This window comes from Oncorhynchus mykiss, chromosome 6, assembly GCF_013265735.2.
Source record: "Oncorhynchus mykiss isolate Arlee chromosome 6, USDA_OmykA_1.1, whole genome shotgun sequence".
Taxonomy (NCBI): Eukaryota; Metazoa; Chordata; class Actinopteri; order Salmoniformes; family Salmonidae; genus Oncorhynchus; species Oncorhynchus mykiss.
The window spans coordinates 35,273,747-35,285,545 of record NC_048570.1 but is presented as its reverse complement, the minus strand read 5'-3'; the positions used below and the strand labels follow the sequence as shown (position 1 = coordinate 35,285,545).

Sequence of the window (11,799 nt, the reverse complement as noted above, 5' to 3'; positions counted from 1 at the left end):
GTTGAGTTTTTCCCCACCAAGATTGACATGCTAAAATCGCCACTGTCAAGGAATGATTATTTAACATTGACAGGGCAGACAACAGATGCTATTTCCTCCTGATTTGCCCTTAATGCTGTTAAAGTCAGACAAACAATATGCTTAACGGTTTAGTGAGCATTTTGTTCTATAGGTCTACAGCACTGTTAATCAAGCATGCTTATGAATACCAGCTAATCTTAGTAACTCCATACAGAGTTTACACAAAAGGATTCTCAACTCTGCATAAGTCAAGTAATTTATGCTATATATGCTACATAGCCTTCCTATATGATGGTATATTGCCTCTGCCAAGAGGCATGGGCTTTTATGGCACAGGTGGTAGTGTATTTGCCCTGTAACCAGAGGTCCCAGCTTTCCCCTCTCAATTTGCTGGAAATTCATTCATAAAGTCACTATACCCACACCTACACTACTACTACCCCTCTGTCAAGATGCCTGGGCTTTTATGGCACAGGTGGCAGAGCTCTGCTCCTCTTAAATCACTACATAACCATAAAGTTACTCCATTATCAATGGTCTGCAGCTGACCAACTACAAGGAAATGTAGGTTACTGATTCTAATCCCACAGCTGGTGCATTGGAAGCTATGTTCGTCAAAATGATTGTTGACAAATAAGACTGACTGCCAAATTGTGGGCGCTTCAGTACAACCCCCTGTGATTTCTGTATGCGGGTCCACGAAGGATGAAAGCGCGCTCCCGAGAGTTCAGGTGAATGGAGAGTGGGAGCGAGAGCGGGTCACGGTTCAGTGTGCATAGGAGAAAAGGACGAAATAAGGAAAATGAACTGCAACAGCTCGTTCTGGGCCCATGTGTTCTTGACAGCGTATCTACTATGGGTCACGGGATGTGTTGCACAGAAAGTAAGTAATACATGGCTGCTCTTTGTTTACAGTCTCATTTTGCCTCATGGAAAAGCGCAATCAATCGTTTTACCCGTCAGCGGGCTTCTAGTGACTGGCAGAAAACTTGTAAGCAAGAATGAAACACGTTTCCTTTTTGTGTAGTTGGTACCCACACTGGGAAATACATAATATAGCCTTTCCAGGGTAATTCGTCATTATGGTGAACGTACATGATGTAATGCACTGTAAACGTGTTTTAGTAGAATAGTCCAGCGAATACAGCACCCGTGCATACAGGGCTCACGTACAGAAGTTTGTGTATAGTTTTACATCATCTTTATTGCATTGTTATTATTTTTAATCTAATACCATTATACTTTTAAATAATCTATAATCTTATCGAAAGCTACAAAAAAAGTTTATTGACATGCATTTCAGTAGGAAGCTTCCAATTCTAATAATCCCAAATTCAAAGTCATGCTGGGTTGGTAACTATGGAAAATAAACCTTTAATTTATGGGATTTTCCATTGCTCGTGTTGTCAATTAATGCATAATTGCATATATCACAACTGTAAGACATTGCAAATATACATCAATATCAGGTTATAGCCACGTGTTTGAACGGAACATATTGAGTAATGACGAACTTTGGGACATCTCAGGGCTTAATGCCCTCTTCTATCCCTCTTGTCCATGTATCTGTCTGGTGAAGGTCAGGTTTGTCAAGATACAAGAGGGAGGAGGTTGTGGAATTCTTTATTTTTTTCCCCTCAACTTGATTTGGTTAAAACAAACTTTAATGGATTTAAACACATAAAGAAGTAAAGTAAAACAATTATAATAATAAAATAGAGGAGGGGTTTGGAAAAGGATACGAACCCGGTTTAGGGTAAAAGGATTTGGGTTGGGGGAAAGGGTAAATAAAAATAGGACGTAGGGGATTCTTCAGGATACTGGGAGGGGAGTAATGGTTTGTAATATTTGAATAGTGGGATGAATGGTTATTTTTTATGTTGTTTGTGTCTCCATTGAGTTGTGTGAAAAAATAGAAAAACATCTACTTACAGCGAAATAAAACCGTCCGTTTAAGTTGTTAAAATGTCAGCTTCTATTGCAGTGGCCCACCATCCTGGACAGATGAGTTTAAAAGGGTATAATTATTTAAATAGATCGGGTAAAACCCAGGCTTTAAAATGTTGAGATATCAGCGGGAGTAAAAGTGGATAAAATCGCAATAAAATGCATAAATTATCCACTCTAAAAAGGGTTTTAAAAGTGATAAATATGCGCAATATTTAATAAGCACGGAAAGGGAGTTGATAAATAAAAATCTGGGCGGGTCAGCTTGTTCCTCCCAAATCATGGGCTCAGGTCCACCGACCCGAGGGTTCAGAGATTCAGATTGTTGCAGGTGTGATTGCAGGGTACAGTGAAAATCTTAGGTTTTGAGCTCCAACATACTGGACTAGTGAAATAAAATGGTAAAAACAATATAAATAGACATAGCACTATATACATAATAACAGCTGATGGATATTTATTATGAATAAATAAATGTCCATTGGGATGTATGCAGAGTAAAGACTGTTGGGGGGGGGGGGGGGGGGTTAGAATAACCATAAGGTGAGCAGCAGGCTGATCATTGAGTGAAATAGAAATCAAAACAGTAATAATATACATATTAACAACTGCAATAGTGATGAATGCCATTGGGGTGGGGGCAGAGTAAAGTCTGTTGGGGGGGTGAAATGCCCACAGAAGGGGTGGGGCAGCAGGAGAGAGCATGTCGATAAGGGGAGTAGAAGGGGTGGGTGGAGCAACAGAAGAAAGAATGTCCATAGGGGGAGTAGCAGGCAAGATAAGTGAGAGTTGATTGAGGATGTCCATGAGGGAGAGTAGCGAGGGAATGTCCATGGGGGGGGGGGGGGGGGGGGGGGGGGGGGGGGGAGCAGGTAGCTGACTAGTGGTGGCTAATCAGCAGCCTGATGGTCTGAAGGTAGAAACTATTGGCTCTCAGTTTTTGCCATGATGCTCCTGTACTGCCCGCGTCTGAGTGATTTGAAACGGGGAGAACAGGGCATGGCTGGGGTCCCTGATGATCTTCTTGGCCTTCCTGCGACACCTGGTGTTGTAGGTGTCCTGTAGGGCGGGCAGTGTTTGCCCAATGGTGCATTAGGCTGAATATATCACCCTCTGAAGAGCCTTGCGATCCGCGGTGGTGGTGTTGCCGTACCAGGCAGTGATGCAGTTCGACAGTATGCTCTCGATGGTTCTCCTGTAGAACACTGTGAGGGCACTCAGGGTAAAACTGAACATCTTCTTGAACATCCATGGCAAAACTTGGTAAAGCTACATTTACAACCATGGGGAGAAACACGTCCTCAACGTGACTGTACCTTAGTAGAGGTTAACGGCAATGGTATGCCATAGTCAGACAGAGAGAGCAGAGAGCAGGGCATGTTCACCTCCTGTTCCTCTCTCTGTCTGTCCCAAATTGCCTATAAAGGGCTCTGGTCAAAAGTAGTCTACTACATAGGGAATAAGGTGCCATTTAGAACACAGCGCCGGCTCACTCTCTCACTTTGTGGTGAAAACAACCCAACCTGCTTGCCTGCCCGACACTGACATGGACTTCATGTCTTCATTCTTGAACCATAGCTCTCATGAATCACCCTGTACATACTGTAGAATAGTGACACCTTACCCCTGCTCTCTGCAAGTCGCTACACAACACACAGCAGTTTGTCTGAGAGAGGGGGTTCTTAGTATAGTAGTATTTAAGTGTAACCCAACCGGCCCTTACAATTCATGGTCGGAGTGTTACATGGCACTGGATTGCATGGTGTTGGGTTTCCACATCCACACTATGGTGGGGTTTGGATGTGTAACTCACCTGAAACGTGTTCAGCTGGTTGTGCAGCAGAGATGATGGGGACACTCTAGTTAGGGTTTATTCTCAATTCGGTATAATTTCCAAACTAGGAAGAAACCTGCTAGCCTCGTACAACCAGACTGATCTCGCAAGATTACATCAATTATTCGCTACACTGATCCACTCTATTTATTTGGCCCCCCTTTTATGTCCAAATTGTTGGACATAAAAGACTGTAAAAAAACAAACAAAACACCAGCAAATCAACTCCCATGTGATTTTAATTTAGTAAATCTCTTCCAAAGTATTCCAACACATAATAGAGAGATATATGTGATCGTTTTAGTCAAATAATATATCTGTTTGGGCTTCTTGTTGTCAATTTGCAGTCTACAAATTATTTGTAATTTTGTTCCTGCCCCCTCACCATCCGCTCAATAAAAAAGGGTCCCTTGGCTGAATCTAGTGGATTATCCATGCTGTAGGCATTCTTAGTCATATCTGCTCTCCTCTTCTGAGTGTTCTGTATGTGAACAACGGACACTACAGTATTGATTTACTGCACATGTCCTTCTGCTATTTATCTGGGGAAAAGGAAGCTATTGATCTGCCACTGTACTGTCAATAAAATAGAAGGCAGACATGACCTAGTGAATCCATAACACGACCATGCTATAAGTAGTGTCTATGGGCCATGTTAATGTGGTATTTAATTATGTTCAGTTGTTAGCATTTGGAAAATACCCCCCCCCCCCTAATCTGTTCAGTGCTTACAGGTGATTAACAGAGTCTGGCAGAAGGCGTTCTTTTTAATGACCAAATCCTTCCTGACAACTTTGGCAGCAGAGTCAGATTGCAGTACTATAAAATAATTCTCCCACTTCCTGTGTATTCTGGTGCTGTAGCCTACTGTCTCCACTATGAGTTGAATGTCACACGGTCATTGAATGTCTATGGCAATGTCTGGTGTCATTTACATAAAAGGCTTACCTGTCTCATTGCAGAGTTCTCCTTTGCGCCATGTCAGAAGAAATATTATCTATGACCACACACTACTATAACACTAGGAAGCAGAATCGATAAGGCTACGAGCTGTCAAGACTCGTCTCCAGCCACTGTGACTGAGTGAGGGTGAGCAGCAGAATTCTTAGAACTGAACAACGAAAGCCCTTAGTATATTGAATTGTCAGCGTCCCCAGCTTTAGTTTCTGTGTGCATAGGGTGCTCACTATCTTTGCAATTATCTGCCTGAGGGGGCACTCTAAATGATGTCTTTGTCCTCTTGTCCTCTTTTGTATTAAGTTGATTTTTGGAATAGCGTAAACAAGCTTTGGTATTCATTTCATCCAACCCCAAAATGAAGGGTTCAACTCTGATAAATCCACCACCCTAACAGCTACAAAAATGAGTGCATGTTTGACGTTAGAAGATACTGCAATCATTTCATTGGCTATTGTCATGTTGATTAAAAGAGGGAACAACCTAAAAATAGAACCACTGAGGAATTCATTGCCTAGCTAAATGTTTAAATTCCGCAAAGAGACTAGATCATACTGTAAACACATATTGGTCAGACAATGAGGTTGGCATGGTGGTAAATAACCTATACTGTTACTTTAAATGAGATGAATGGGCCAGGCGGAGAGAGCTGCCCTGCCCTGCTAGCTGGTCTGGCTGTGTGTGTTGTTGTCATCCTGCATGGTGGGGCTACGCGCTCAGCTGCTGAGAGATTAATTACTTAGGATGCATCCATTCGCTGCCTGGGTCACATTCCAAATCTGGAAATGATTTCTCCTAATTGGTCCAAACCACCATGGTGACAGATAACACTGACTGACTGCATTTCGCCCACATGCTTTACTTTCTAGGCTAGGCATACTTAGTTAATGACGGTTACTGCAACCTCCTTCCATCCAGAGAGGAAGAAAAATCCAGGGAAACTGTTAATTGGTGTGTGCACCGCAAATCTGGAACCCCTCCATCCAACAGCCCGCCCACCCAGCCACATATCTATGTGGAGTTGGAGGGTCCACCACCACCACCACCACCACCACAATGCTGAGCATTCCACTGTCTCATGCAGAGCAGAGATAATTTGTGGCACCAACATTGACGACCAAAGAACATTATGGTCTTGATGGAGGTTTGTAAAGGTCCATATTTTGTGAGGTGAAGACTATGCTCTCAGAGGTTACTGGGGGCAGCTTCAGTTAGAGCCCAATCAGGAAGCTAACCGGTTGTTTTGTAAATTCACCCTGAGTGAATATGATGGCACGGAATAACCGCATGCACACACACCATATTTATTGTTTAAGTCGTGGGCTTGTGTATCAGTGCCTTTTCACAGCTGTGGACAAACAGCACTGGGTGCAAGGACCTCCTTTCTTCTCTTAAAAAATACACTATATATACAAAAGTATGTGGACACCCATTCAAATGATTGGATTCAGCTATTTCAGCCACACCCGTTGCTGACAGGTGTGTAAAATCGAGCACACCGCCATGCAATCTCCATAGACAAACATTGGCAGTAGAATGGACTTACTGAAGAGCTCAGTCACTTTCAACATGGCACCGTCATAGGATGCCACCTTTCCAACAAGTCAGTTCGTCAAATTTCTGCCCTGCTAGAGCTGCCTCGGTCAACTGTAAGTGCTGTTGTAAGTGTAAGTGTAAGTGCTCAACAAAGGCTCAGCCACAAAGTGGTAGGCCACACAAGATCACAGAAAGGGACCGCCGAGTGTGTAAGAATTGTCTGTCCTCGGTTGCAACACTCACTACCTTAGTTCCAAAACTTTCTCTGCAAGCAACGTAAACACAATAACTGTTCGTCGAGAGCTTAATGAAATGGGTTTCCATGGCTGAGCAGCCGCACACAAGCCTAAGATCACCATGCACAATGCAAAACGTTGGCTGGAGTGGTGTAAAGCTTGCTGCCATTGGACTCTGGAGCAGTGGAAGCATGTTTTCTGGGTTTGTCGGATGCCTGGAGAACGCTACCTGCCACAATGTATGCTACCAACTGTAAACTTTGGTGGAGGTGAAATAATAGTAGGGCGGTTTTTCATGGTTAGGCTAGGCCCATTAGTTCCAGTGAGGGGAAATCTTAACGCTACAGCATACAATGATATTCGAGACACTTCTGTGCTTCCAACTTTGTGGCAACAGTTTGGGGATCTAGTAGAAAGCCTTCCCAGAAGAGTGGAGGCTGTTATAGCGGGAAAGGGGGGACAAACTCCATATTAATGCCCATGAATTAGTAATGAGCTGTTTGACGGGCAGGTGTCCACATAATTTTGGTCATGTAGTGTAGCTCTTCTAGCTTCTATGACACACGGCTCTAGTATGCGCCATTGGAGAAATGACCCTACAGTCTATGATCTAGATTTCTGTCAGTGTCTGACCTGACCAGCAACAGTGGCTAAATTATTGGACCGAGACAGAGCTGCTGAGTTCTGGGTTATACACATCATCTGGGGGTTGACACAGCTGAAGCGTTAGCCTTTTGGGGCAGTGTCACTTTTCTACTCCCAGTAAATAGCGCATGTGGGAGTCCCTGCCCCTTTTGAGGGGCCCGTCTGGCTGTTTATGAGCCAGTCAGGAGTTGTTTGTGCATGTGAAGGAGTGAGGGAAGGGTGTGTGTGTGTGTGTGTGTGTGTGTGTGTGTGTGTGTGTGTGTGTGTGTGTGTGTGTGTGTGTGTGTGTGTGTGTGTGTGTGTGTGTGTGTGTGTGTGACAGCAAGTGCTATGGGAAGTTGGGCGTCAGTGTTTTGCAAGGTTTTAGCTGGGGGTTTCATCATACTAGTTGTATACTCACTAACCTGTTGCTAAGGTTCAATTAGGCAATAGTAGATTTCTCTAAGCTCTTCAGTTAAGTTTTATTTGTCACATGCACAAGTACAGTGAAATGCTTAAAGGGCAACTCCACCACTTTTCAACATAATTTTCACTATCTCCAGCACAATACCAGTGTCTACATATGTGAAAACAAAGTTTTACCCGATGATGTCATCAAAATATTTTCAAAGACCGATTTACCGTGGCTAGAAACTAGTTGCAGGTTTTGAAAATCACTTTTTCTTTTTAGGACTTTAATTCAAATATTTTAACAGCAGATCATAAGCGCTTTGTTTTCACATATGTAGAGACTGGTTTGGCGCTGGAGATAATGAAAATGAGGTTGAAAAGTGGCGGAATTGCCCTTTAACTTGCAAGCCCTAGACTCCCGGGTGGCGCAGTGGTTAAGGGCGCTGTACTGCAGCGCCAGCTGTGCCACCAGAGACTCTGGGTTCGCGCCCAGGCTCTGTCGTAACCGGCCGCGAACGGGAGGTCCGTGGGGCAATTGGCCTAGTGTCGTCCAGGTTAGGGAGGGCTTGGCCGGTAGGGATAACCTTGTCTCATCGCGCACCAGCGACTCCTGTGGTGCAGTGCACGCTAACCCAAGCTCCTCCGACACATTGGTGCGGCTGGCTTCCGGGTTGGATGCGCGCTGTGTTAAGAAGCAGTGCGGCTTGGTTGGGTTGTGTATCGGAGGACGCATGACTTTCAACCTTTGTCTCTCCCGAGCGGGAGTTGTAGCGATGAGACAAGATAGTAGCTATTAACAATTGGATACCACGAAATTGGGGAGAAAAAGGGGTAAAATTCACATGCAAAAAACCCCCCCAAAAAACTTGCAAAACCTTCCCAACAGTGCATTATTCAATATCAAATTAAACACGAAAAAAAGAGAGGAAACTATATACAGGGTCTGTGTCAGTACCAAATTCATGAAGGAACAAATGGGATGCTTGAGGGGAGGAGTTCCTGCAGATGCTGGAATGCCCCAAATTGCGGGTTGCAGCTGCACACTATTTGAAAAAACCCTTGCCAAAGACCAAAATGTGGTCATAATATATGCACGCACTGTTCCGAACAGTTTCGTATGGGAAGCATACCCCGTAAAACGCCTTCAGTGTGTGTGTGTGTGTGTGTGTGTGTGTGTGTGTGTAAGAGTGCCAGTGTAGGCGTGAAAAGTGACTGGTGGTGGGAATATATAAATACTTATGTTAATATACTAATGGTAAAACATGTAAATACATGTAAACAGGAGTGATAGTGACCAGTAGCGGGATAAATAGATACAGTAGATACTATTGGTAATCAATGAACAGAAGCGCAGTGGTAGTAATAAATCTAATGAATAATCATTTTAGCAGCAGCGTAGGGGTGAGGGGGAGCAGTAGTTGTTAGCCATTTAACAATCTTATGGCCAGGGGCTAGAAGCTGTTTAGGAGTCTGTTGGTCTAAGCCTGGGTGCACTGGTACCACCTGCCAGACGGGATCCTCTGATCCACCTCTATGCAGACGATACCATTCTGTATACTTCTGGCCCTTCTTTGGACACTGTGTTAACTAACCTCCTGACGAGCTTCAATGCCATACTCTTCTTCAGTGGCCTCCAACTGCTCTTAAATGAAAGTAAAACTAAATTCTCTTCAACCAATCGCTACCAGCACCTTCCCGCCCGTCCAGCATCACTACTCTGGACGGATCTGACTCTGTGGACATCTACAAATATCTAGGTGTCTGGTTAGACTGTAAACTCTCCTTCCAGACTCCCATTAAGCATCTCCAATTCAAAATGAAATCTAGAATCGGCTTCCAATTTCACAACAAAACATCCTTCACTCATGCTGCCAAACATACCCTCGTAAAACTGACTATCCTACTGATCCTTGACTTCGGCGATGCAATTTCCAAAATAGCCTCCAACACTACTCAGCAAATTGGATGCAGTCTATCACAGTGCCATCCGTTTTGTCACCAAAGCCCCATATACTACCCACCACTGCGACCTGTATGCTCTCATTGTCTGGCCCTCCCTTCATATTCGTCACCAAACCCATTGGCTCCAGGTCATCTATAAGTCTTTGCTAGGTAAAGCCCCACCTTATCTCAGCTCACTGGTCACCATAGCAGCACCCACCCGTAGCACACGCTCCAGAAGGTATATTTCACTGGTCATCCCCAAAGCCAATTCCTCATTTGGCTGCCTTTCCTTCCAGTTCTCTGCTGCCAATGACTGGAACGAATTGCAAAAATCCCTGAAGCTGGAGACTCATATCTCCCTCACTAGCTTTAAGCACCAGCTGCCAGAGCAGATCACTGCACCTGTACATAGCCCATCTGTAAATAGCCCATCTGTAAATAGCAGTCCAACTACCTCATCCCCATACTGTTTTTTTTTTTTTTGCTCCCCAGTATCTCTACTTGCACATTCATCTTCTGCACATCTATCACTCCAGTGTTTAATTGCTAAATTGTAATGAATTTGCCACTATGGCCTATTTATTGCCTTACCTCCCTTATCTTACCTAATTTGCACACACTGTATATAGATCTTTTTTTATTATTGTGTTATTGACTGTCTGTTTGTTTATTCCATGTGTAACTTTGTGTTGTTGTTTGTGTCGCACTGCTTTGCTTTATCTTGGCCAGGTCACAGTAAATGAGTACTTGTTCTCAACTAGCCTACCTGGTTAAATAAAGGTGAAATATATATTTTTAAATGTTTCGGTTGGCCAGTCTTTGGCAATTTTTCAGCCCTTTTTCAGGCAGCAGTTAGGGAGTTTTATTTCGTTTTTAAGACATTTGAATTGGGTTTCAAGCAGCAAAACAGTATACAGTATGTGTCTTTTAGAAGGCTTTTGTATTAAGTTCAAACTACATTTTTGGTAATTAGCATTTTAGTTCCGACATAGGATTCAAGTTCCTTAACAATATAATTATGGTAAACCTCAAAATAATGACTGTGCTTAATTTGACATTCCACTGCACAAGTAATTTCAATCAATTATTTGCTTGGGTACTTTACTTTTGTACAAGGATAGTCTAGTCATCTCCATATAGCACAACTGGGGCGCGATGACCGACGAGCAGGGCCTTATGTAAACTTTCTGCCTGCTCCTACTTATTAGCTTCACTTCATTAAAATGTTATCTCCCATCCCACCATGAAGTGGTGCAACCAAACGGCACTGTGGCCCATTGTGTCCCATGAGAAAAGGTTTCCTCGAATAATGACCGCCTTGGCTGCCAGTGGAGAGGAGAGGCCTGCGTCTGTGATGTAACAGAACTGGGATGTTTGGCATTATAAGAATGTCCCATTTCCATTAAACACTGTGGCACTTTGGAGACCATTCATGTGTAGTCTACCTTGTGCATCACATCACAGTGAGGGTGGCAGACCTCCAGATAGCCAGCCCAGTCCTACTGTAGTCAGGTCCATGGAGATGACACAGTCTCTGACCCTCTCTCCCTCCTTGACACAGTTCTCTCTCTCTGATGGGGGATGGAAATGTAGCCCACAAACTGTGAATAGAAAGAGCATGCATAAAGAAAATTGGATTTGGTCACTTTTTTTGGTCACAGAGACACACACATACACACACACACACCCCTCCCTCCCCCCATGTTGTCAAGCTGCTCCCTTCATTCTATAGTGTATTGCACAACACCGTTGAGAAAAACCGAAAATTGGCTTACTCTCTGCAACCTCTCGGGAATGGCATTTGAGTTCAAATGTCATCTGTGTAATTCTGTGTTGTGGTTGTGGCATTCACGACATGAGTTCCTAGTAGGTCTAAGGCCATTTTCTTGGTTGTACCTTACTATGATGTAATGCTTTCATGCTAAACTGCATTCTGAGAAAGGAAAGGCCACCATACAACACTCTTAGAACTAGTTGGGCATCAAAGTACTGACTGTACCGTGACGTTTGTAATTTATCACTGTTACATCAGCGTCCATCACTATCAGATTGTATTTACCAATGGGCAATTACACATTAACAGAAGGACGCCGAGATGCAGATTTTTCACTTTAAACGTGTGCCAAAGAGAAACTATTGATTGCAGTTTAACAAACCATACAGATCTATGCACAAGGACTACTTTTAACAATTGCGACTGAACATATTACAAAAACACATTTACTCGAACAGTGCAGGTGTAAAGTTTGGTAACTGTGCGAAAATGTCTGTGACCACGTTTTCCAAAAA

General features: G+C 43.5%; 1 protein-coding gene across 1 annotated transcript in view; it reads left to right on the top strand.

The window, feature by feature from the left end:
- Nucleotides 1-707: 707 nt before the first annotated feature.
- LOC110525844 overlaps nt 708-11,799 on the top strand; it is a 30,850-nt gene continuing 19,758 nt past the window's right edge. The window contains exon 1 of the mRNA XM_021606299.2: nt 708-904. Within this exon, the coding sequence (XP_021461974.2) occupies nt 824-904 (81 nt within the window). The 5' untranslated portion in view covers nt 708-823. The remainder of the gene's footprint in view (nt 905-11,799) is intronic.